We start from the raw sequence: 27,880 nt of genomic DNA on the forward strand, positions 1-27,880 counted from the left end.
TTCATGGGCTGTGTCCAGCCTCTTGGAGCATTACAGGTATTGAAGGGGGCAATGCCATAGAAGGCCACCCAACACCACGCCATAGTCAGAGCCCCAGTGGTACACACAGCCTTTGTCACACTGTTCCTATCCACTCCATTGGGAGTTAGTGTGACAGTGGAGCGCAGCATGTGCAGTCAGGTACGACAGGGCATCTACTCAAGCACCTTTGGCGCTGGCAGGCGGCGTTCTCCCTGTCTGTGCAGTACACAGCCATGCCAGGTTTCTACCATCATCTCATCAAGGTGTATCAGCCTCCTCGTCTATTCTGCAACTGGTGAGGAAGGCGCCATTACACACTCTGATTACATTTTGGCAGCACGCTGCCACAGACTCTTATTAGGTGGTGCTCTGTACTTGCTGTGCCATGGGACTCTACCCACAAATAAGCAAGTGGGTTCGAAAGTGTACCACTATCCATAGGATGGAATACCACTGTATGAGTTCTAGTCAGCGTGCTTTTACAACAGAGGGCACTTTTCTTCCAGTTGCCCTCTACTGTATGGGTGTGTTTGTGTTTCCCTCATGGTGAGCACAACAGGTTGTGTGCCGCAGCCTAAGGACTGACCTTAAGACTATTTTCCTGGTCAAACCCCTATGGGAGTGGATACTAGGAGGGGTAGTGTTAGGAGTCATCTCCTTCCTAAGAAGAGGACTGTCTTTCAACCCCTGTTAGAAACCCCTTTGTGGGGAACCCCTGGGGCTCCTTCCCTTGCAGTTTTATTGCCAAACTGGAGCTTTGATTCTTTTGAATCTGTGCATCTCCTTATAGGCCAAGACCTACATACAGCCAATCATACATACTCGCACTAAGTGATATCTCATCCACATTTGATACTGTTAAGCACTCCATCCTACTGAACCATCTCACTGACATAGGCATCTCAGGAACTGCTCTCCGCTGGTTCGAATCCTTCCTGAACAACAGATACTATAAGGTCAGAGTAAACAAGGAATTCTCCCCCATCAGTTTAACTCAAGGGGTGCCCCAAGGCTCTTCCCTCTCCCCAACCTTTTCAATATCTACCTGCCAGCTCCTGGCATACTTAAACCTGACTCATTTTGTATACGCTGACGATATTCAAATCCTTATCCCCATAAGAGTCTCTCCCCAAATCGCATAAATTTTGGGACAACTGCCTTCACTCTATCAACCTCCTCCTCACTAATCTCAACCTTGCTCTCAACAAGGCCAAAACCGAACTCCTCATTATCTCACCCGACCACAACAACCTCTCCCGCATCGAGCCCCCCACCTCCACCATCTTACAGGTGAGAAATCTCAGCGTTGTCCTCAACAGCCAGTTAAACCTAAAAAAAATCGTCAACAGCACAACAATAGACTGTTTCTTTAAACTCCAAGTCCTAAAAAAAAACTTAGACACCTCCTTTTCCATTATTTCCGCACAGTCCTCCAAGCCACCCTATTCTCAAAAATTGACTATTGCAACTCCCTTCTTCTAGGCCTCCCCGCAACCACCACCAAACCCTTACAAATGCTCCAAACTGCAGCAGCCAGAATCCTTACCAATACTCGCTGAAAAGACCACATTACCCCTATCCTCAAGGATCTCCACTGGCTCCCTATCTGCTTTAGAATTCTACATAAGAGTCTTTCTATCATTCACAAGACCCTACACAACCAGCAATCTCTTCATTCCCCCTCCCAAACTCACTCAACATACTTCTACTAAAGAACGAGCCTTCTCCTTAGCAGGGCCATCCCTATGGAACTCAATGCCCCCCAAGTTATGCCAGGAACACTGCCCCACGACCTTCAAAAAAAAAATTTAAGGCCTGGCTGTTCAAACAAGCCTTTCCTTAGCTACAGACTCCCTTCCCCCCCCCTTCTTTCCTCTTCAGAATGCTACCTCATGTTAATATATTCTACCTTTTGTTAATTATCTGCCACAGAAATGTTATCCCATAAATATGCTTCCTCTCAAATATGTTTATCCCTCGAGTTTGCTCATCCCTATATGATGTTACCTAATTAACGTGTACTTTAAAAATATGCACTTCCCCTCCTACCACTATTAATTTTTAGCTTCCTTATAGCTAACAGCCAGATATGTTATATGTTATAAGTTTGTTTATGTTATTTCATTTGTAACTAGATTCGACCTTGTACACCTTTCCTGCGTCTTCCGTGATCCCAGTTCTCATGACCCCTGTTTTATATAATTTAACCTTCTAATATAACGCCCCTGTTCGATGTAAACCAATATATGTGTACATGAATGTCTGTATAAAAAAGATTTAAATAAATAAAATAAATAAGACCGGGGGACAGCAGCAGCGGTCATTGGGCCATTTTTGCTGGGGTCCCTACATTGATTACCGTGGTGGCCTACCCCATCTGAGGGTAGCTGCAAGTGGCAGGTTAGTCACTTCTGAACCTCAGCAATCAGTGACAGTAACTCAACTCTCACCTGGAGAGTTAAAAGGTTTTTGGGATCGCGAGGCCCCAGTTTCCATTGTTTTCCTGTCCAGGAAGGGGAGATATGACTGGGTTTCCAGGATGACCCTTATGAATCGTCCTCTGGATTCCTGGTTGTCCACCCTTACAAGGGTTGTCCCTCTTTCGCCGCCTCACGGAGAAGGGATGTCACTGCTTCTGACTGGCAGTCACTCTGTTCCTCGTGGGATCCGGGAGCAGGTCGGGCGGTAGCGCTCTCCTATATTTATTTATTTATTTAAAAGATTCTTATATACCGCATATACACATGGTGGATCTAGGCAGTTAACAATTAACACACAAAATCAGCAAAAAAAAAAATATATATATATATATATATATATAAGTATAACAAAGAATATGAGTAACTTAACAGTCTTCTAAGAGAAATTAACTCTGGGAGTTTGGAAAGGCCATAGAGAATAGGTATGTTTTTATTAATTTTTTGAAGTCTTGTTTGGTAGTAATTCATCCTAAGGCACAGCAGATCTAGTTTGCAAGGGAGCCGTTCCAGATTCAGTTTTCGTCATACTAGGAGTCTTCTCTTTGGGGTAGCTCCCCGGTGAAGATTAGGGGTTTCTCCCATCAATCCACTATTGCCTGCGGGACCCTACCTCGATGAGGAGGGTTCTAGTCCATCTAATTGGCTAGTTTGCCTTTCAACCTAATGCCATATCCATGGCTGAGGGAGTTGGGGGATGAGGGACCCCGCAATAGAGGTGCTACTCTTTGGTTGCAGTTGGCTTGCAAGCTATACATCCCCATTTTAGGGATAATCCTGTCTACGGACAGGGGAATCCTGATTCATGCAATCGTTGTTCAATTACTGGACCACACGCTTCTTAGGGGGAAGTATATGTAATCATGGCTGAGGTATTAATACCTAAGCCAGGTTTGTAAGCAGTCTGTTCCAAGATCACAATGACCCTGCCCTGGTACCCTTAGGGTTTCCAGGCCGGTAAAGGAATCTTGTTTGTCAAGAATTTGCACTTATGGCACCCCGACTTCCTTTCTCTTGCAGTGTTTCTGGATTTCTTCTCTGGGAGATTTGCCCTCAGTTTCAAGTGTTCCAAGCAGGCTGAGGGCTCTCTCGGTGGGTAACTCCCTACTGGAATCAGCAGTGAGTTATTTGCTTGGGGTTGAGATGTACAATCTGGTGACTTGTTCTTACCCCTGCAGTCCAGTGGTCTACCTCCTTGTGTTCTTCGCTCCTTCCGTCTTCCAGTTGGAATGTCAAGGGGAAGGGAAAAAAAGCTAGGGCATTTGTGTTTTAGTGTCTACCTACAGGGAAGGATACACCACTTTTTTCCCTATATTTTCGCCAAGTTCTGGCCAGTACTGCCTTTAGCTTTTCTCACTTCGTTAGGTTCTCCAAACTACCTTCCTGCTCATCTGAACTATCCTGTAGACAGGATGGATAGCCCTGCCCTTGACAGGGTGCAGTGGGGATGAGCTTCAGGCCTAACTTATCTCCCTGCTCAGGGGTTTGGGCTAACTATCCATTCAGGGATTGCCTTTCATCCCCTAAAACTCTTTGATGCAGTCCTGCGTGGTCCAATATGTATTGTATTTTGGCACGTAGGATCTGTCACAGACCCTACCGTTGTTGATGATGATTCTTTCAAGCGTTGTTTGGGTTTTTCTGCCCATTGTGCCTATCAGCCAAACATGGGGCACACTTCTGCAGATGCATTCTGTCCTTCAAATGCCAGTGGACCGCAGTTTATTTCTGGGGAAATCTCGGGCCCCAGTTCAGTTTTTGGTTGTCTTGTAACACCAAAGAAAACCATGCAGTCTTCGTCAGAGAGTCCTTCTCTTGTTTACATCTCTAGATGTCTTCCTGTATCCAGGAGATTCTAACCTACTGTTGGTGTCAGGATTTACTGATCTGAAATCCTACTTGTAAATTTTTCCATAATGTGGAGTATGTTTCTTGCTGGCACTCACATCATTCCCCTGCCTTAGGCGCTTCTAAGTGTTTTGTGTCCGTCTGTTCTATGGATTTCTTTGTAGACCCCAACTCTTTTTTCCTGCTTTGTGGATTGACTGCCTCACAGACAAAAGAGAGAGGTGGTGCTTTCAGCACTGTGTGGTTTCCTGCTTTGTCCTCTTCAGACAGCCTATAGCTTGGGAATCATCCATGTGTGAGGACTACCAATCCTGCTTGTCCTCGGAAAAAGCAGTTGCTTACCTGTAACAGGAGTTGGTTTCTCCTTGTATGAGCTATATCATGGACTGAGAGACACTGCCTAGGGAGCAGGGTGACTACAGCTGCACGTGCTCAGTAGGGCATGTTTGAAAGTTCTAGAATCTTTGAGATCAGTTCCAGACTGGGGCTCCATCCGATGTGTCCCATGTGTGAGGACAAATATCAGTAGGTTGCATTCAGGGCAAATTGATCTCATAGGCTGCCACTAAAAAGAAAGAGAAACAAAAGACAAAGGTTAAACTGTTAGACACTATTCGGAATCTAGAACAAGTAGATAAAAGAACAGAGAATCCTAAAACATTTAAGAAACTAGGGGCTGAGAGGCTGACTTAATGGCTTCCTGTAGTGTCAAGAATATACTATAAAGTACTAACTATAATACACATTAACCTTAACAATAATGATCTGCTAGGAATAACATTTAAACCTCACATCCCCCGACGAACTCTCAGATCACAGAACAAAGGCCTCCTAGAAATTCTGAACTTAAGAGGCTTTCATCTAACACTAACTAGAGAGAGAGTGATCTCAATCGCCGGCCCAAAACTTGGAATTCCATGCCAGAAGAACTTCGAACACTAACAGATAAAAATAAATTCAAAAGCGACTTAAAAACATGGCTATTCAAAAATGCCTTCTACTTGACTGAAACACCCAGTTCCCCGTGACTCGGATAACATTAATTCTTGAACAATATCCCCTCCCCCCCATGCTAACCCTTTAATCCAGCTCTGTTTCTGTTAGAAGTCTACCATTGTATTACTTCTGTTTCTTATGAATGTCTATCCACCTTGTAACACTCATTTTATTTACTAATGTTTTACCAGTAAACCGTTATGAGCTAGTGATTCTCACATGGAATGATGGTATATAAAACATTTAAATAATGAACTGTTAATGGAAGAAGTTCATTATAAGCATGACCTTTTAAGAGTAATATTTTGAATTTGGGAATAAACCTAGCAGATTATTAGCTTGGAAATTAAATGACAACAGATTTAGTACCAAATTCTTAAGGTTAAAGATGAAAAGGGAGAATTTATTTTATTTGAGAGACAGATTCATAAAGTTTTATGAGGAGTGGATAACTCTATTCAAGCAGAGGGGATAGAATGCTGTTTGAGTCAAATTACCATTGTTATCTCTAAAGATCTCTGCCAAATTGGATGAAGAGATTTCCGGCCAAGAAATTCTAATGGCAATTTCTTTGCTCAAGATAAATAAATCCTTGGGGCTTCATAGCTTCTCTGCCAAATTTTATAAAAAAGTAAGATTTTTTTAGTCCAACCTCTCTTCAAGCTATTTAATTAAGAACAAAAGAAAATGCCATACTGGGTCAGACCAAGGGTCCATCAAGCCCAGCATCCTGTTTCCAACAGTGGCCAATCCAGGCCATAAGAACCTGGCAAGTACCCAAAAACTAAGTCTATTCCATGTTACCAATGCTAATGGCAGTGGCTATTCTCTAAGTGAACTTAATAGCAGGTAATGGACTTCTCCTCCAAGAACTTATCCAATCCTTTTTTAAACACAGCTATACTAACTGCACTAATCACATCCTCTGGCAACAAATTCCAGAGTTTAATTGTGCATTGAGTAAAAAAGAACTTTCTCCGATTAGTTTTAAATGTGCCCCATGCCAACTTCATGGACTGCCCCCTAGTCTTTCTACTATCCGAAAGAGTAAATAACAGATTCACATCTACCCGTTCTAGACCTCTCATGATTTTAAACACCTCTATCATATCCCCCCTCAGTCGTCTCTTCTCCAAGCTGAAAAGTCCCAACCTCTTTAGTCTTTCCTCATAGGGAAGTTGTTCCATTCCCCTGATCATTTTGGTAGCCCTTCTCTGTACCTTCTCCATCGCAATTATATCTTTTTTGAGATGCGGCGACCAGAATTGTACACAGTAATCAAGGTGTGGTCTCACCATGGAGCGATACAGAGGCATTATGACATTTTCCGTTTTATTCACCATTCCCTTTCTAATAATTCCCAACATTCTGTTTGCTTTTTTGACTGCCGCAGCACACTGTACAGACAATTTCAATGTGTTATCCACTATGACACCTAGATCTCTTTCTTGGGTTATAGCACCTAATATGGAACCCAATATTGTGTAAACATAGCATGGGTTAATTTTCCCTATATACATCACCTTGCACTTATCCACATTAAATTTCATCTGCCATTTGGATGCCCAATTTTCCAGTCTCACAAGGTCTTCCTGCAATTTATCACAATCTGCTTGTGATTTAACTACTCTTATCTTTTTCAAATCTTGTGTATTATGCTTCCTGCTTTTTGAAATTGTGATAACAGCAGATTTTTGGCTTCGTAAGTACATAAGTTGCCATACTGGGTCAGACAGAGGGTCATCCAAGCCCAGAATCCTGTTTCCAACAGTAGCCAATCCAGATTACAAGTACCCAAACATTAAATAGATCCCATGCTACTGCTGCCAGTAATAGCTTTGACTATGCCCTAAGTCAACTTGATTAATAGCAGTTTATGAACTTTTCCAGGAACTTATCCAAACTTTTTCTTAAATCCAACTACACTAACTGCCCTAACCACATTCTCCGGCAACAAATTACAAAACTTAATTGTGTATTGAGTGAAAGAATTTTCTCTGATATGTTTTAAATATGATACACAGATTGGGAGCAACCCTTTGGACAACTTTATCAAAAGCATAAAATACTTAGTTTTGAGGATTTGGTGGAACAATTTGGGCTATCTGTAAAAGATTGGTTTGGGTATATTCAGATCCAACATGTTTTTGTTCAACAGTGATCATAACATGATCAAATTTAAACTAATAACTGGAAGGGGGACAATAAGTAAATCTGCAGCTCCAACACTAAACTTTCAAATGGGAAACTTTGATAAAATGAGGAAAATAGTTAGAAAAAAACTGAAAGGTGCAGCTGCAAAGGTTAAAAGTGCTCAACAGGATTGGACATTGTTTAAAAATACAATCCTAGAGGCACAGTCCATATGTATTCCACACATTAAGAAAGGTGGAAAGAAGGCAAAACTATTACCGTCATGGTTAAAAGGTGAGGTGAAAGAGGCTATTTTAGCAAAAAAAAAATCCTTCAAAAATTGGAACAAGGATCCATCTGAAGAAAATAGGATAAAACATAAGCATTGGCAAGTTAAATGTAAAACATTGATAAAACAGGCGAAGAGAGAATTTGAAATGAAGTTGGTCATAGAGGCAAAAACTCATAAAAACCTTTTAAAATATATCCGAAGCAAGAAACCTGTGAGGGAGTCGGTTGGACCATTAGATGACCGAGGGGTTAAAGGGGCTCTTAGGGAAGATAAGGCCATTGCAGAAAGATTAAATGAATTCTTTGCTTCCGTGTTTACTAATGAGGATGTTGGGGAGATACCAGTTCCGGAGATGGTTTTCAGGGGGTGATGAGTCAGACTGAATGAAAGCACTGTGACCCTGGAAGATGTAGTAGGCCAGATTGACAAGCTGGAGAGTAGCAAATCACCTGGACCGGATGGTGTGCATCCTAGGGTACTGAAGGAACTCAAAAATGAAATTTCTGATCTATTAGTTAAAATTTGTAACCTATAATTAAAATCATCCGTTGTACCTGAAGACTGGAGGGTGGCCAATGTCACCCCAATATTTAAAAAAGGCTCCAGGGGCGATCTGGGTAACTATAGACCAGTGAGCCTGACTTCAGTGCCAGGAAAAATAGTGGAAACTATTCTCAAGATCAAAATCGTAGAGCATATAGAAAGACATGGTTTAATGGAACACAGTCAACATGGATTTACCCAAGGGAAGTCCTGCCTAACAAATCTGCTTCTTTTTTTGAAGGGGTTAATAAACGTGGATAAAGGTGAACCGGTAGATGGTAGTGTATTTGGATTTTCAGAAAGCGTTTGACAGAGTCCCTCATGAGAGGCTTCTAAGAAAACTAAAAAGCCAAGGGATAGGAGGCGATGTCCTTTTGTGGATTACAAACTGGTTAAAAGACAGGAAGCAGAGAGTAGGATTAAATGGTCAATTTTCTCAGTGGAAAAGGGTAAACAGTGGAATGCCTCAGGGATCTGTACTTGGACCGGTGCTTTCAATATATATATAAATGATCTGGAAAGGAATACGACGAGTGAGGTTATCAAATTTGCGGATGATACAAAATTATTCAGAGTAGTTAAATCACAAGCGGACTGTGACACATTACAGGGGGACCTTGCAAGACTGGAAGATTGGGCATCCATATGGCAGATGAAATTTAATGTGGACAAGTGCAAGGTGTTGCATATAGAGAAAAATAACCCTTGCTGTAGTTACACGATGTTAGGTTCCATATTAGGAGCTACCACCCAGGAAAAAGATCTAGGCATCATAGTGGATAATACTTTAAAATTGTCGGCTCAGTGTGCTGCAGCAGTCAAAAAAGCAAACAGAATGATAGGAATTATTAGGAAGGGAATGGTTAATAAAACAGAAAATGTCATAATGCCTCTATATCGCTCCATGGTGAGACCACACCTGGAATACTGTATACAATTCTGGTCGCCACATCTCAAAAAAAGATATAATTGCGATGGAGAAGGTACAGAGAAGGGCAACCAAAATGATAAAGGGGATGGAACAGCTACCATATGAGGAAAAGCTGAAGAGGTTGGGGCTGTTCAGCTTGGAGAAGAGATGGCTGAGGGGGATATAATAGAGGTCTTTAAGATCATGAGAGGTCTTGAACGAGTAGATGTGACTCTGTTATTTACACTTTCGAATAGAAGGACTAGGGGGCATTCCATGAAGTTAGCAAGTAGCACATTTAAGATTAATTGAAGAAAATACTCAACGCACAATACAGCTCTGGAATTTGTTGCCAGAGGATGTGGTTAGTGCACATTAATGTAGCTGGGTTCAAAAAAGGTTTGGATAAGTTCTTGGAGGAGAAGTCCATTAACGACTATTAATCAAGTTTACTTAGGGAATAGCCATTGCTATTAATTGCATCAGTAGCATGGGATCTTCTTAGTGGTTGGGTAATTGCCAGGCTCTTGTGGCCTGGTTTGGCCTCTGTTGGAAACAGGATGCTGGGCTTGATGGACCCTTGGTCTGACCCAGCATGGCAATTTCTTATGTTCTTATGTTAAACTGTGGGAGAGGTTTCTCAATCCCTGACTATTTGAAATATTATGTTCCAAAATGGTAATAAATGAAGGGACTTATATTTAAGATTTATCCTTTCTCCTGTTTTGACTGGTAAAGTGAAGCATATAGCTGAAAGAGAGAAGGTTTTAATGAGTGAAATTGAAGAATACCTATGGGACAAATGTTTTTGGTGGGCCACTAACAGTTCTCTATCCAAATCAATTGTGGAAAGCAGATTTTATTCCATTGGTACTTAACATCTATCAAAATACACATTTCCTAGCGTGTAGCAGATGGACTCAGGACCAATGGGTATAGTGTACTCGTGCTAGCAGTTGGAGACGGATCAGATCTCAATCTGACGTCAGCCCCTAGTACATATACCCCCGCAGGAAGTGCATCTCCTCAGTATTTTCCGTCTCCAAAGCAGTTAGGAGCTATCTGCACGCTCTCAGAGCGTTAGACCAAAATTGAAGACTAAATTAGAAGAAAAATCCTACCTGAAGACGAGCCCTGCACTCCTGCGGTGATACCCTCGGGTCCCTCCCCCAGTTGAGTTTCCCGAGGTGATTTTCGTGGTCCCTTGGAGGTGAGCCTCGGTCTGGTGGCCGAATCACAGCAGGGGACCTAGCCCCCGAATCCCTCGGGCGCGGCTTAGGCAGCCTCGGTCCTGCGGCTGATTCGCGGCAAGGACTTAGCCCCAGATCCCAGGTGCACCCCCTTGAGTGCGGCGGTGAAGGTACTTACCCTCTCCCCCCGCAGCCTGAGACCACCCGGAACGAAACCAGGAAGTGCCGAAGTCAAGGTAAGGTGGAAATCTTCTACTTTAAGCCGGTCTCCGAAGATCGAGGAGGAGCACAGGTCGGTGATCGGAAGCCTGTGCCGCCGGGTTGATCCGCCCTAGAAGGGCTAGGCCCCGGCCATTCTAGGGTCTGCCCACGTGGAGACCCTCCCAGGAGGTTGCCATATTGCCCGCATGCTCGCCGTCGCCATCTTGGCCCTGTTCACTGTGCCGCTCGCCGTCTGACCCAAGCGGACAAGTTAGTTAAACGCTCGAAATCACTTGTGCGCACAACTTTAGGCGCACATAAAGTCTTACGCGCATAAGTTAAGCGCACAGGACAAGGCGCACATCCGCAGCTAGACGCACCCCTGCGCGCATTTCTCAGACGCAATGGAGCGCACAAGAGCTTACGCGTCCACAGAAACGGCACCTCCAGAAACAGGCGTAAAAGCTCAAGGCCTCTGCCCAGCATGCCATATCAGAACCGCACAGAGCAAGGAAGCTGACGCCCTTTGTGCACAGTGTGAGGAGGCCCTGGAATATCCAGGTCAGGGCCAGTCCCACCCAGGGCCCAGTGCTAGCTCCTCAGGGGGCACCCCGGACCTAGCAGGCCCCAGTGAATCTACCCCTCAGACGGGGAACCCCAGGGATCCGGCACCCCTCAACTTAGACCCAGCATCGATTTTGTGGGTGGAGTTATTCAAGGGGATTCACGCCTTTGTCAAGATGCAGACTGAAACCCGGCCGGACCCGCCATATGCGCCACCGGAGGACCCTCATGCCCTAGGACCCTCGAGGCCCAGGCACAAGCCCCCACCACCTTAGAAGCCCCTCCTACGGGGACACGGATTTCTCAGAAGAAGAAATCAAACCCCTTGAGAAAGGGGAGCTTCCCTCGGGGACAGAGCCACATCGAACCATGAGATGCTTCTTCACAAAGGACGAGCTCCCGGACCTAGTATCTCTATGCCTATTTGAGCTCGCTATTCTGGACCAAAGCACCTCGGTGGAACCCAAAATGAACCCCCTGCTGGAGGGCCTTCGACCCTGGAGGGTTTCGCCATTTTCCTCTCCTACAGGCGGCACAACAGCTAATTGACCTGGAATGGAATGCTCCGGAGTCCTCATTCAAAGGGAGTCGAGCCCTGTCGGCCATGTACCCCCTGGACCCAGCAACCAAGGAGCTTCTGGCGTGCCCCAGAGTGGACGCCATAATCTGCGCGGTCGCTAAGCGCACCACCATCCCAGTGGAGGGAGGAACGGCGCTCAAGGATGCACACGACCGGCGCCTGGAAGCCATATACTAAAACAATCATTTGAGGTGGCAGCCATGTCCCTGCAGATTGCGGCCTGATGCACCGTGGTGACACGTGCCTGTTTGTCTCAAGCCAGGAACAACACCCCGGGAGAAGACATGGAATCGGCACTATCATTTCTCACCGACGCGCTTCTGATCTAGTATGCACAGCAGCCAGAGGAATGTCATCCTCAGTGGCAGCTAGGAGACAACTCTGGCTTCGAAATTGGTCGGCGGACGCAGCCTCCAAAACACGCCTCGCGAGACTGCCCTTCAAAGGATCCCTCCTGTTCGGCTGCGAACTAGAGAAACTGGCCAACAAATGGGGCGACTCCCCATTACCACGCCTGCCGGAAGATAAGACAAAGAGAAACCAGTGTTCCTTCCCCAGGCCCGCCAGAGGTAGAAGCTCACAGCGCTTCAACCCTTACAAGAGCAACTATCAAGTGCCCCGCCCCACGGGCAGGAACCAGTCCTTTCGGAACAAGCATACCAAGAGGGGAAACGGCTCAGGTCCAGGCCCCAGTTGCACCCCACAATGAGATTCGGCCGACCCATCCAAGGGAAGAAGCCATAGGGGGCAGGTTAACCCTATTCTACCATAGATGGGTTGAGATAACGTCGGACAAGTGGGTCCTAGTCATCATCCGAGAGGGGTACTACCTGGACTTCCTTCGAACCCCTCCGGACAAGTTCGTGGAATCTCCCTGCCACGACCCCCACAAGAGGGCGGCAGTGGAAACTACTCTGACCAGACTCCTGGCCCTAGAGGCCATAACCCCAGTGCCTACACGGGAAACAAATACTGGGCATTACTTCATTTACTTCATCGTACCCAAGAAAGAGGGTACATTCAGGCCCATCCTGGACCTCAAGTCGCTCAACCGACACCTAAGGATCCCAAGATTTTGCATGGAAACTCTGCGATCAGTCATACATGCAATACAGCCAGGAGAGTTCCTCACATCCCTGGACCTGTCGGAGGCCTACTTGCACATACCAATCCATCAGGAACACCAGCGCTATCTACGCTTCAAGGTCCTGAATCATCACTACCAGTTCCGGGCACTACCCTTCGGGTTAGCCACTGCACCCCGGACGTTCACCAAGGTAATAGTAGTGGTGGCGGCGACACTCAGGAAGGAAGGAATCCTTGTTCATCCCTACCTGGACGATTGGCTGATCAGAGCAAAGTCACTGGAGGAAAGCCACCGAGCAACCAACAGAGTCATAACTCTACTGGAAAGCCTAGGATGGGTAGTCAACACAAACAAGAGTTCTCTACAGCCATCGCAGTCGCTGGAATACCTAGGAATCCGGTTCGACACCAAAGAGGACAAGGTCAGCCTGACCCCCACGAGATCAAAGCTGTGGAACAGACTCCAGACCTTGCTGAGCGCCTCCCGCCCCACAGCATGGGATTACCTACAAGTCCTCTGACTAATGGCATCCACACTGGAAGTGGTACCATGGGCGCGAGCCCACATGAGGCCCCTGCAGTGCTCACTTCTATCATGGTGGAGTCCACGATCCCAGAACTACACCGTACATCTACCTCTACCAACCAGAGTCCGGACCCAGATACGGTGGTGGCTACAGACCAGCCACACGAGCCGGGGATCAAAACTATCCGCTCCAACCTGGACCCTGCTCACCACAGATGCCAGTCTACATGGGTGGGGAGCACACAGCGAAGAGCTAACTGCCCAAGGGCGGTGGAACGAAGACGAGGCGGGGTGGAACATCAACCTCCTAGAGGCACGGGCAGTCAGGTTAGCCTGCCTGTGATTCGCCCACAGACTTCGAAACAAAGCAGTCAGAGTGATGTCAGACAACGCCACGACGGTGGCCTACATCAACCGGCAGGGCGGAACCAGAAGCCAACAGGTATCCTTAGAAATATCCCCCCTGATGGCTTGGGCGGAAGCAAATCTCCAGGACATCTCCGCCGTCCACATCGCCGGGAAGGACAATACCATGCCAGACTTCCTCAGCAGGGAAAGTCTAAACCCAGGAGAATGGAAGCTGTCAACTACAGCCTTCAAGATGATAGTGGATCGGTGGGGGACTCCAGACATGGATCTTCTAGCAAGCAGATCCAACGCTCAAGTACCCAGATACTTCAGTCGCAGGCGAGATCTGCAGTCCCAAGGGATCGACGCCCTGGTACAGACCTGGCCACCGGGGACCCTACTATACGCCTTTCCACCGTGGCCCTTGCTTGGCGCAATCATTCACAAGATTCAGCAACTCAGAGGGCTAGTTCTTCTGGTGGCCCCGGACTGGCCAAGAAGACCCTGGTACGCAGACATGAGAAGACTACTGGCAGGGAAGCCACTACCCCTGCCGCCACACAGGGACCTACTACAGCAAGGTCCCATCCTCCACGAGGATCCAGCTCAATTCTCTCTTACGGTCTGGCCATTGAGAGGGCCTGGCTGAGAAAGAGGGGATACTCGGGGGCAGTAATAGATACTCTCCTCCAAGCACGCAAGTTCTTCACATCTCTAACATACATAAAGATCTGGAGAGTATTTGAGTCCTGGTGCGAAGATCACAACATCAAACCACACTCTGCTAAAGTCCCCATGATTTTGGAATTCTTACAGAATGGACTACAGAAGGGCCTGTCCCTCAACTCCATCAAGGTACAGGTGGCAGCATTGTCATGCTACGGCTCCAGGAGCGAGGACGACAGCATAGCCTCGCACCCAGATATATCACGATTCCTGATAGAGGTCAAACACATTCACCCACCACTAAAGTGGCCAGTGCCCCTGTGGAATCTCAACCTCGTATTGGAGTTCCTAGCAGGATCTGCCTTCAGACCCCTCCGAGGCCTGACTCTCCGTCTACTAACCCTAAAGACGGTGTTCTTGCTGGCCGTGTGTTCGGCCCGCCGCATCTCAGAGCTACAAGCACTATCCTGCCGTGAGCCATTTCTCAGAATCACCCCGGGGACCATTCAACTACGCACGGTTCCCTCCTTCCTCCCCAAAGTGGTCTCACACTTCCACCTTAACCAAACCATCTCTTTACCTGCGCTGGAAGGCTTGAAGAAGTCGGAAGAAGCACGGATTCTACGCCATCTCGAAATCGGCAGACTCCTATCCAGATACCTGGAAATGTCGGAACCAGTACGAAAGACGGCCCACCTGTTCATCCTTCACAGCGGGAAGAGGCAAGGGGAAGCGACCTCGCGGGCAACCATTGCCCGCTGGATCAAAGAAGTCATCAAGGCGGCCTATGTAGAAGCGGGAAAACCACCACCTCTACAGGTCAAGGCCCACTCTACCAGAGCTCAGGCGGTTTCCTGGGCAGAAACTAGAATGCTGTCACCTGCCCAGATCTGCAGGACGGTAACATGGTCCTCCATTCATCCTTCTCCAGATTCTACCGCCTGGATGTTCAGGCTCGGGAGGACACAGCATTTGCAAGAGCAATCCTAAGAGGACCACGGGCAGCCTCCCACCCAGTTTGGGAGTAGCTTTTATAAATCCCATTGGTCCTGAGTCCATCTGCTACACGCTAGGAAATGGAGAAATTACTTACCTGATAATTTCATTTTCCTTAGTGTAGACAGATGGACTCGGCAGCCCACCCTCGGCTGCCGTTATACATGGTTTCATCGAATCAAGGGTAAGCCATGTTCCTTTACATAGGGCATCCACCCTGTCGGGTGTCGACGCTTTCCGGTTGAGGACACGGGCGGTCTCCAGCTATAGTCATTCAACCAGTTCAAGTTAATCAAATTTAATCAAATCTTAACGTTCCTACAAAGTTATCAGAGTTAACCACGTTGTTAATCAATCGGTCAGTCACACATATATCCATAATGCTTTGCAAGGAAGAATACTGAGGAGCTGCACTTCCTGCGGGGGTATATGTATTAGGGGCTGATGTCAGATTGAGATCTGATCCGTCTCCAACTGCTAGCATGAGTACACTCTACCCATTGGTCCTGAGTCCATCTGTCTACACTAAGGAAAACGAAATTATCAGGTAAGTAATTTCTCCAATATGTTTCCTACAATTACTGATGTCTGCTGGCACCAGTATGGGAAACGGGGCATGTTTTTCCCCATTTAGTGAGGGGGTGTGATGGTCTGTTTTTTTGAGGTATGGTATTAGATTTAGTGGTAGAACTGATAAATATATGGGTACCTAGAGGTGCCAAGATTTTTCTTCTCACTATTTCTGGATTGACCAATGAAAAAGATAAAATGGTTTGTGAAGTTTTTGCTCTAGGTTTGAAATTGCAGCTTATTGGAGGAGAGAATCTGCCTTATCTTTGTCATTTCTCATAAAGCACCTTTTGGAATTAGTGTGTTATGGATAAGCTGAAGGCTTTTTGTAAAGTTTCATTAACTTCCTTTGAATCTATATGGGAACAATTAATGGAATGTTGTAAAACCACTAGCTAGTTTTTCATATTTAGATTATAGACAGTTTTTAAGCCCCAGGCATTGCTGTTGACATGGGGGTGGGGGGCTGAATTAGAATTGAGAACCACACACACAGCTATTCTGGGTCTTCAGTTGATTTGTATGCAGTACTAATGAGTTTGCAATTGTGTACTGTTGGTTCAATAAAAGTTAAATTGAAAAGAAAATGTGTATCTCCATGCAACCTACTTACCAGGAGTCCAGAATGTGTTAGCAAACCATCTGAGTTTTGCAACTGCATGTGGTCCTTGGATTAGGAGGTCACAAATGACTTACCAGTCATTAGGGAGCTCAGTGATCAACATGTTCTCTTCGGAGATCAACAGGAAGGTCAGGGTTCTGCTTCATGCATCTGAGCAACTACAGGTTTGCTGCCAATGCTTTTGTGCTAGACTGAAACATCAGTCTACTCATGTATCCTCCAGTACACCTCTCATTGCAGAACTGTCCAGAAAGTCATCCAGGACAAGGTGAGGGTAGGCCTGATCACAGTTATGGTATCCATATCTCCTTCATCTGTTCACTCAGTCTCTGATTCCCTTGGGGATGTTTCTTACACTCATCGCACAAGAAGGCAGCAGGTGCTACTGTCCAAATCGCTGGCCCTCATGGTGTGGATGTTGAGTCACAGTAGTCTCCTCCTTCCTAAGGAGGTGGAGGATGTGCTAATCTGAACCAGAAAGCCTTCAACTAGAAGATCCTATAGTTTTCAGTGAAAGATTGATGTGGTGCGAGTCTAGCAATCAGGATCCCTTTTGCTTCAATACTTCAGTCAAAGTTCATCTCAACACCATTGCATCATATCACCGGTAGATAGAAATGGTTCCAATTTCTCTCCATCCATTTAGTATCTAAGGTCATGAAAGGTCTGTGGCATTCTAACCCTCCAATTGGTAAACATCCAGTGCCTTGAGGCCTCAATGTAGTCTTAGGTCAACTCATGAAACCTTGCTTCGAAACTTTTGAGTCAGTTGACTTGAAGTTTCTCAATTAGAAAGTTTCACGACTGACACAAAGAATGAGTGAATTATATGTTCTGGTTTCATATTCATCATATGCGCAGTTAGTTACTCAATTTAAATTCCTTCTGAAAATGGTATCCACTCCACTTAAACCAAACTATTGTGCTGCCAGCTTTGTTTTCAAGACCACGTGCACAAATGAGAATGGTCTCTTCACTCCTTGGACATCAAGCTTCTCAGCTGTACATGTCATTTGATCCTAATTGATTAGGAAGAGCAGTCGTTCAAGGCTCATCAAGTGAGAGCCATGGCAACTTCAGTGACTCATCTCAGGACACTTCCATGCAATACATTTGCAAAGTTGCTACTTGGTCATCAGTTCACATCTTTGTCAACTATTGTCTGAACAACTTATCCTAAAGAGAGAGCAACTTTGGACAACCAGTTCTGTGCATCCTATTCACCACCTAATGGGGGGTGGTCTGTTCAGTAGTTGCTCTGCAAGGCAACCCTCTGCTTAATACCAGGCTGCATCCCTGGAAAGTAAACTCCCTCACTAAAGCTTAAGCTCTGGAAGAAGAGGGGGGCTCACTTGACAACTGCACACAGGAGCTCTTGCACATGCTCAGTAAAGTTTTTAATGATCTCTCAGAGATGGGTCTGTCTGCTCTGTTGGATATCGTCAACCCACACATTATGGCTGATTACTTTTGCTACCTACGGAAAACGCTGTTTTAAGTGTAAACAGACTTACCTTTCCTTCTGAAACTTACAATACAGTGGATCCAAGAACTAACCAGTGAAATTCAGTCTCTGCCTTCCAGTCTAGAGTTTGACAGCAAAAGTTTAGAATGTCTGTTTACTTATCTTATACAGTTAGTCCACCAGAATGAAACACAAGATTCCTATGTTCATAATGCAGTAGGTTTTGAAACCTTTTTCGTATATATTTTTGTTTTAATCTTACATTCAGATGGAGCAGGAAAAGGATAGATTTGTGTGATCTGAATTTATCTGCTTCTAAAATATTCTTGCTTGCATTTAGATTCTTCATGGATTTAAGAACCAAGTAGGGGATGAGAATTGGAGCCGTTTCTCTGACCAGTTTCCTCTGCCACTGAAAGAACGGCTTGCAACTTATTATGGAGTTTAACATTGTATGCTCTAGCTGCAATTCCATCATTAGGGGTAAGTAGGAAAAAAGGGAATTTAAGAGTAAAAAAAATGTGAAATAACATATATTGGAAAGCATAAAAATGAAAAAACATATAAAAACACTCACCATTATTTTAAAAAGATTTTGCTGGTACTGATGCCTTAAAAGGGCAAGCTCATAAAAAAAGTGCCTTCTATTTTACATACCTTTTCTAGTCAAAAACATTTTTTTTTTATTTTGACATTTCTCTGACCTCTAGTTTTCCTGCTCAGTTTTAAGTAGAGTTTCCAGAATGTTGAAAATATTTGCATTAATCATATCACTGCATGAAGGTTTTAGTTATTTCATGTAGTATTACCATCTCCCATTCTGAAAAGCATAATTTTAATTAATCTTATTAATCCTGGAGAGAATTTTTTTTTTTTTTTTTTTTTTGCAAATTACAAAATCTTTTATTAGACAATATTTAATTGCCCAAAGAAGACTGTTATGGATGCATTTTCAAGACCACATGAGCCCTTTCTTCAAATAGGACTCTTCATATGCATATACTTAGCACTGTTATAGAAATGTTTACTAATAGATATGTGACGTTACTGTTCTTCTAGGACAAGCAGGATGGTAGTCCTCACGTGTAGGTGACATCAGATGGAGCCCGGCATGGAAAACTTTTGTTTCTAGAAACTTTGACTGGCAGGCTGAGCATGCCATCCACACGTCTATGTGAGGTCCCCCTTCAGTCTTTTCTTTTCCGCGGTGCAGTAGCCTTGCGGTCGAGGAACTCCAAACTCTTGAAAGCGTTTTTGCTATATTTTTCGGGGTTTTTGTTGCATCTGGCCCCCCTTTGCATTTGATCCCTCCGGTAGGTACCCTTGGCTTTTGCCATCGTTATTCGCTGTCGATTCCCAACTCCCACTTGTGGGTCTCCGTCTGTCATCAACCGCGCGCTGGCCTCTTTTTTGATGGCGTCGTTGGGTTTTCGACTGTGCCCCCAGTGCCTGCGGACCATGTCCATCACAGATACATCCATCACAGATACATTTGATCGCCCTTTGTGCGATCAAATGACCTCCAAAGGGCATAGTGCTCACCTGGATAAAATGGAGAAGCTTTTTGGCTCTCCAAAACCCTCCACTTCGGCGTCTGTTTTCTCCATTCCTAAGGACTGCGGGGAACCATCTCAATCTCTTTCCCCCTGGCGGTCCCGCTCTCCAGTACCCCATAGGATCGCAGAGAGGGAGATCGATCCTCGCTGGTCTCTCCCCTCCCCTTAACCATGGGGTCGTCTTCATCCTCTGCGCCAGGGAAAGACCTGGCCAAGCACCGGAAACCCAGGAAGTATAGACACTGGTCACCATCCTGACACTGTTCCGGTTCCAGAGCAGCATCGATGGCTGCCGAGCCGCCATCGAAGAGGCACCAGCCACCGGAGGCCCCATCATCCAGTGCCCCCAGTAGCCCGAGGTGTTCCCCACCAGCAACTGTGCTGAGTGCCATGCTCCCCTCATGATTTCTCTGAGGGTGTGTCGGCGACGCCTCGTCCCCCTCATCAATCCTTTCTGCACAGGACTTCCAGGAGGATTTGGACAGCAAGGTGCAATCTGCGGTGCTCAAAGCGCTTCAGAGCGTCAAGCTGCCTGCACCACCGGCCTCCGCCTTCAATGCTCGCACCCCTGCTGGAGCGTCTGGACATCCTTCTTGGCGACCTACCGATGCATCCGGTGCCTGAGAGGCCCTTGATGCCTCCTAGGCCACTGATGCCCTCCACCAGAGCAATCCCGATTCACGGGTCCCCCGAGGAGGATGAGGCTGTGGGGACCCGGGCGCCCATGCCCATGGTTCCCTGAGCCACTGCCAGTCCCCCTCCGGCAGACCATGGCCAATGCCCCCCTCGATGCCTGAGGGCCCGTTGGTGCCCCCACGGCCCTCTATGCCTTTGGGGCCCAGGTCTAGCACCCCTCCTGGTCCCTGTCTTTGGCATCTGGATCCTAGTGAGGAGGAGGGGCCCCTATGACCTGTGGGGTGATGACTCCTCGGACGCATCGTCCAAGGTCTCAGACGACCCCCCTCTCGGAGCCTTCCTCGCCCGAGGATCTGTCGTTCGCCAGCTTTGTAAGGGCCATGGCTAAAGCCATCCCCTTCCAGCTCTTGTCAGAGGAGGATACCCAACATAAGATGCTAGAGGTCCTCCAGTTCAATGCTCCAAAAGAGATCATGGCGGTGGTGATCCAAGACATCTTTAAGGAGCTCCTCCGCATGTGGGAACACCCGGTGCCTGTCGCGCTGGTGAACTGGAAGGTGGATGCGACTTATCTGGTTCAACAGGCCGTAGGCTTTGAACTGTGGCACTTACCGCACCAGTCTGTGGTGGTGGAGTCCACATTCAAAAAGGCCAGACTCTCCCGGATACATGCATCTGCCCCTCCAGGGAGTGAACACAGGGAACTCGATGGCATTGGGAGAAAGATGTTCCAGGGGGCTATGCTGGTGGCCCATATTGTGGCCTACCAGCTGTACATGACCAATACGACCACAACTTATGGAAGCAGGTCCAAAAGTTTGCGGAGGGCCTTCCCCAGCAACAGCAGGAGTCCTTCATGGCCATTGCCACGCTGGGTCTTGAGGCAGGTAGACACGAGGTCAGGTCTACCTATGACATCTTTGAAACCGCAGCTCGCCTAGCTGCTGGGGGCATCGGCACCAGACGGCTGGCTTGACGCCAGCTGCCACCCTCCAACTTGGAAGTTCAGGATAGGCTTGCGGGACCTCCCCTGTACAGGAGAAAACCTGTTTTGGGACAAGGTGAAAGAGGTCATGGCGCAGCTGAAGGATCAGCATGATACTCTTCAGCAACTCTCCGCCAGCCCCTCTGAAGGCCCATCCTCCAGGCCGTGCTCTCACAAGTCCTTCTGCTGGCCAAGGAAATACTTCCCTCCAGCTGGCCATACTCGGCCACCTCGGTCCAGCCCTAGAGGCCGCAGTCAGCAGCAGGCCCCATTCGCTGGCTTTTGACTAGCGGCGAGGGAGCACGAGCCAAACGCCGGTTCCCATAGCAACCGATACCCCCAGTCGGTGGCAGGCTCCTCTGCTTCGCCTGCCGTTGGGAAGCGATCACTTTGGACTGCTGGGGTCCTCCATTATTCACCAGGGATACCGCCTGAACTTCAGCAGGCTCCCAGAGACCATCCCCCCCATGTCCATCATGGGATTCGTCCGCCCATCAGGTCACCCTTCAATCGGAACTTTCCACCCTTCTAGCGGCGGGCGTGGTAGAACCTGTTTCCCGCGAGCAGTGGGATCATGGCTTCTACTCGAGCTTCTTCCTCATTTCGAAGAGGAATGGCGGCTTGCGCCCCATTCTCGACCTCAGAACATGAGAAAAATTCAAGATGGTCTCTGGGCACGCTGATCCTGCTCCTCCGAAGAGGAGACTGGCTCTGCTTCCTTGATTTAAAGGAGGCTTACGCCCATATTGCAATTGTCCCCAGCCACAGGAAGTACCTCCGCTTTCTGGTGGGTCGGCACATTTTCAGTACAAAGTGCTGCCCTTTGGGCTGGCATCAGCCCCACGCGTCTTTACGAAATGCTTGGCGGTGGTGGCTGCCTACCTCAGGCATCACTCAGTCCACGTCTTTCCATACCTGGACGACTGGCTGATCCGGAGCGATTCACACTCCGGGACTATGAATGCCCTAACCTTGATAGTCCAGACCTTATAGACTCTGGAATTCGTTATCAGCTTTCCCAGGTCACATCTCAGTCAGTCTCCATGGCTGGAGTTTATCAGTGCCAGGTTGGATATGTCCCTGTTTCCCACAGCACCGCAGTTGTGTTGTGCCCTTTGGCACCTTGTTAGGCCACTGTGGGTCCCTCTGATTACAGGGGGCAGTCTGGAGCTCTGTAATCACCCACATGTGAGGACTACCATCCTGCTTGTCCTAGGAGAAAGCACAGTTGCTTACCTGTAACAGGTGTTCTCCTAGGACAGCAGGATGGTAGTCCTCAGGAATCCCGCCTGCCTCCCTTCGGTTTATTGTTGTTTTTTCTCGCTCGTATTTTTGCTATATTACAAGACTGAAGGGGGACCTTGCATGGATGCGCGGATAGCGGAAGGCCAGCATGCTCAGTCTGCCAGTCAAATTTTCCCATGCTGGTCTCCATCTGATAATGTCACCCACATGTGAGGACTAACATCCTACTATCCTAGGAGAGCACCTGTTACAGGTAAGCAACTGTGCTGTCTTTGAAGGCTGATGTATATCCAAGTTAGATAAATATATTGGTCCAATAAAAGCTCTACAACCTGCAAAAGAATCAAGGCAAAAGTGTTTTAGGCCATCCAAGTAGTCACCCTGGTTTCTGGCAGCAGCAAAGAATAATGTATAGTATCAAATTATTTCTTACCTATTCAAAGTTTTCTGTTTCAGGAAATGGCTAGTCTTTTCTGAGCTCTGAATATCTCCCATTTAAGTAATTACTTAAGATATTGTGTATAATAAGATACCCTCTGAAAAATTTAATGGCATATTCTTCTTGGGTATATGTAATATTAGCAGCATGCACTGCTTTGTCTAGTTGCTTAGTCTGAGGTGCAGTATTGGCCACTTTACTCTTCCAAACTGACAACCAAGGGATCGTCTATATGAGATTCTTTCATAGGCACACCCTTTTCTACATTTGTTCTGTAATTGACTCTGTAGTTAAAACTACATGGCTGCACAGGTGAAGTATCACTTTTTTGCAGTTATTTTTGATGGAAGAGTTGATCATAAGGAATAGCTTTGATTTCTGTGCCATTATCACCTTGATGTATAATATTGTTGTTTTCATAAACTAATTTTAAAATCATTTTGGCTGCTTAAAATATTAATTGGTATATATGAAACTCTTCTTCAAGCTTTAAAGAGTTGTAAAATAAAACTATGTGGGTGGGAAGGTTTGGATGATACATCTGAGTATCACCCCAACCTCCCTATGTATTGCATATGTTAGTCTGTTTCTTTAGAGATGTAAATTATTTAGAATGGGTTAGAAAGGTGAATGAAACACTGTCCAAACTGTATAGTGCTATACTGAGAACCTGAAAATTTTCAAGTCAGTATTTAACTGCTGAACTTGTACTCTTAAACTGCCAAACCAAGGTGATAAATGGAAGCAGGGAACTCCTGTCTCACTCATCTTTCTTACCTCTCTAAATACTTTAAATATCTAAACCAGTGGTTCCCAAACCTGTCCTCCTGGATCCCTAGTCGGTTGAATTTTCAGGATATCCACAATGAATATGCATGACTTTATTTGTATGCAGGTATGTCTCTGGTATCTGCAGATTTTCAGGATATCTACAAAGACCAGCTGAGAGACCTTGAAGGCAGTTTTGGGGTTTGGAACCATTGATGTAAAATACTTTTTCACATCCAATAAATGGAAGAACATCGGGGCACATTGCTTCTCCCTTCCCTCTACCAGACTTCTACATGACAACATTTTACACCTTTGAAAACCAGTACTGGTGTTAATTCAGCCTATGATTTGTGTGTGTGAGAGCATATACAGTGGCTTGCAGAAGTATTTGACCCCCTAAAAAGTCAACAGATTTGTATGAATTACAAATGACACACAGATTGTTCTAGATAGTATGGGGTGGATTTTCAAAGGGTTACTCGTGTAGGTTACGTGCATAACACCGGGAATCCGCTCCTGTGTGCGCTGAGCCTATTTTGCATAGGCCCGACGACTCGCGCAAGCCCCGGGATGCGCATATGTCCCGGGGCTTGAAAAGGGGGCAGGGCGGGGCTGGAGCCTCCAGGCACATCAGCCATTTGCCGCTGTGCCCAGGATTGCGGGCTGGCCGTCTGCCAGCGTGCGCAACCTACGCCTGCCTGGAGGCAGGCGCAACCTCTAAGTTAAAGGTAAGGGGGGTTTTAGGTAGGGCCTGGGGGGGGCGGGTGCGGAAGGAAAGTTCCCTCCAAGGCCGCCCCGATTTCGGAGGAAGGCTGCAGGGCTCGGCGCTCTGATTTCGGAGGAAGGCTGCACGGCTCGGCGCGCGCAAGTTGCACAATTGTGCACCCCTTTGCGCGCGCCGACCCTGGATTTTCTAACATGTGCTCGGCTGTGCACGCAGTTATAAAATCGGGCGTAGATTTGTGCGCGCACAAATCTGCACCCGCACGTAACTCCTAATATCTGGCCCTATGTTTATTGCAAACCAGTATGCTCTTAAAGTAAATTTTGAAAGTAACATTTTCTCTGCATTTTTGTAAAATAAAATTATAAACTGAAAAATGCTGCTTGCATAAGTATTCAACCCCTGTGCTATGGAAGCTCCAAGTTTACAAAGATGAAAGATATTGCCCTAACAATTGGCCTCTACCTGTGAATCATTAATAAAGGTCATTTTTTCTGGATAAAAGACCCCCTAATTTCAGTACCATTGGTCAGACTGTGAATCTGAAGGAAAGCTGTAAAAATGAAGACCAAAGAGCATTCTAAGGAAATTAAAGATAGTTATAAGCATGCTCAAGGTAGCAAAAGGCTACAAAATAATATCCACCTGCTTGGATATCCCAGTGAGCAGTTGGATCAATTGTGAGGAAATGGAAGCTGCATCATACCAGCCAGACTGCTTAGACAAGGCTATCCCTCAAAACTCAGCATCAGATGGAGAAGGAGACTTGAGGGAAGCCACAGAGAGGCCAACAATCACTTTGAAGAAGCTACAGAGTTCAGTGGCTGAGACAAGTCGCGATGCACCAGTCAACCATATCAAGAGCTCTGCATACAACTGGCCTGCATGGGAGGATGACTAGAAAGAAGCCATTACTGAAGAAAACTGCATCAAAGTAAGTCTAGTGGGGGGTCACGTGATGTGGTGAGCCGGGGCGGACGGAAAACCCTGAGCTCCGAGTGCCTAGCTCTACCAGCGCGTACTTACTCAGCGATTAAGGCTCCACAAAACGCCAAACCTGCGAAATTGTAAGTTCTTATGTCAATCGCCCGATATATGAACATGGCCTCTAAATCTACAAAAAAAGATAAAGAAAAATCGCGGGGTCCCGAAGCCAAAATGGCCGCCGCCGCGGGAGAAACCGCTGGGGATTCAACCCAAGCAGTGCTCACGTTGCCTGCTATTGAACAGGTTATTAAAGCTGCCTTGGATGAAAAATTAGCAGGGCTGAAGGAGCAGATGGGGGAGGTTCAAACAGCCATCGCTGAACTATCCCCCCGTATAGATCATGCAAAAGGCAGGATTTCGGTCCTGGAGGATGATGCACGCAGAGCAGAGTCCAAAGCTGAAAATCAAGGGAAGCTACTAGCCCAGCTCCTGGACAAAGTGGACGATCTGGAGAACAGGGAGCGCAAAGTCAATCTGCGTTTCCTGGGTTTCCCTGAGGAGCTGGAAGAGAAAACTATGGTAGAACTCTTAGAACAATGGCTCACGGATGTTTTAAACTTGTCAGAGCTTAAAGGCTCCATGAAAATTGAGAGAGCACATAGACTGGGAGCTAAAAAGACAGAGCCCACCCGACCAAGGCTAGTCATAGCAAAATTCTTAAGCTTTACTCAGAATGAAGTCTGGAAAGCCTATAGGCGCAAACAAACCGTCTGTTATGGGAAACATAATATCCGGATCTTTCAGGATTACTCTGCCAGAGTATCTGATCTGCGTAGGGGATTTTCACCAATATGTTCACAGCTCTATCAGCAGAAAATTAAATTTGCTCTCCAATATCCAGCGAAACTGCGGATCTGGCATGCTGACAAGCAGCATACTTTTCAATCACCTGACACAGCTACTTAATTTTTCAAATCTATCTCTGCAAGTTAAATGGCACAGGAATAGGGTCATGCAACTACCAACACTGCTTAGGTCTTCTCTTAACATCAACAGTTATTACTACAGACAGCTCTTACGGGGGCCTGGCTTCGCTTTGCCTATCCTTACCTAAAAAGGAAGGGTTTTCCTTCTTATGCAAAATCACATTTAAGCTCCGAACTGATTTTGAAAGGATCCGATATCTTTCTTAACTGAGTCGAACCGCTTCACTAAACCTTCCCTATGTACTTAAAACATCTGTTGGCTTACATCACCTTTTTGGGCCTACTGGCCACAACATGGAGCTACAGCATTCGTACACTAATCAAATGACCTCCATGCCTCCAGGATCGAGGCGGTCTATTACTTGGGCTCGAAGGGAAGGGAAACTGAGGGGGGGGGGGGAGTACTTCAGTTAGAATTAGTTCCATCCTTAATCTGATTCTCATCACATCTCAACAATTCCCCATTCGCGCAACACAAGCTCACTTGCAGGGACGCAGGGAACAGATGTCACAAACTGCGTTTAATGCTCAATGCTATATAGCGAGAGAGGAGGGGAGGGCTAGGATGGGGGCCCTCACCTCGACTGTAAATTCAATATTTTCACCCTCGTATCAGCGATTGCCTATTTTGAACCATGAATAACATCATATCTTGGAATGTCAATGGGCTGGGCTCACCCATAAAACGCAAGAAGGTTTTATCTCATCTCAAGCGCTTACATACAGACATTGTAGGAATACAGGAGACCCACCTTACTGCTGCAGAGAGCCAAAAATTGCAAAAAGACTGGGTGGGCTCATGCATCTATTCTGCAGCAGACAACAGAAAGGCAGGAGTTGCAATCTTAATCAACAAAACAGCGAACTTCCAAACTGTCAACAGCATCGCAGATCCCAATGGACGATTTATTCTACTTGTTGGCCACTGGAATACTACACTGGTCACGATCTGCAATGTGTATGCTCCTAACAAGTATTCTCATTCTTTCTTTATGTCGTTATGCAATCTGATCCATACTCATTCACAAGGTCAACTAATTCTCTTAGGAGATTTTAATTGTGTCCACGATGCTACCATAGACAGAAGCCCCCCGCAACGGCACACATCCGCCAAGACTAAGAAAGGCATTGCGTTCCTCTGCCATCAACTTCACCTCTTAGACATATGGCGTACGCTTCACCCCGGGGAGAAAGACTTCACCCATGTCTCCGGATCCCATCTGTCCTTATCACGCATTGACTATATTCTCATTTCACAGACCCTCTTTTTCCGGATACAAAAAACCAACATCGAACCACAGATATCATCAGACCATGCTCCAATATCTGTTTGCCTAGCCTCTCCACAGTTTCCCCAAGGGGACTGTATATGGAGATTCCTGAGCTATCTCAAAGATGACCTCCATTTTAAGGAGTACTTACAGACCAAATGGAAGGAGTACATGGAACACAATCAACACCATATGTCTGACCCCCAACTCTTTTGGGAGGCGGGGAAGGCGGTTCTGAGAGGAGATATAATTTCGTATGTCCACTCTCGCAATAAACGACTTCACCAAAACATACTGCGTTACGAA

General features: G+C 46.4%; 1 protein-coding gene across 1 annotated transcript in view; it reads left to right on the forward strand.

Moving 5' to 3' along the window:
* Positions 1 to 27,880, forward strand: part of TNPO1 (transportin 1) — a 685,264-nt gene that overhangs the window by 629,845 nt on the left and 27,539 nt on the right. The window contains 1 exon segment of the mRNA XM_029574697.1: positions 18,375 to 18,517. Coding sequence (XP_029430557.1) covers positions 18,375 to 18,482 — 108 coding nt within the window. The 3' untranslated portion in view covers positions 18,483 to 18,517.

This window comes from Rhinatrema bivittatum, chromosome 1 (genome assembly GCF_901001135.1).
Source record: "Rhinatrema bivittatum chromosome 1, aRhiBiv1.1, whole genome shotgun sequence".
In the NCBI taxonomy this organism is placed as follows: domain Eukaryota; kingdom Metazoa; phylum Chordata; class Amphibia; order Gymnophiona; family Rhinatrematidae; genus Rhinatrema; species Rhinatrema bivittatum.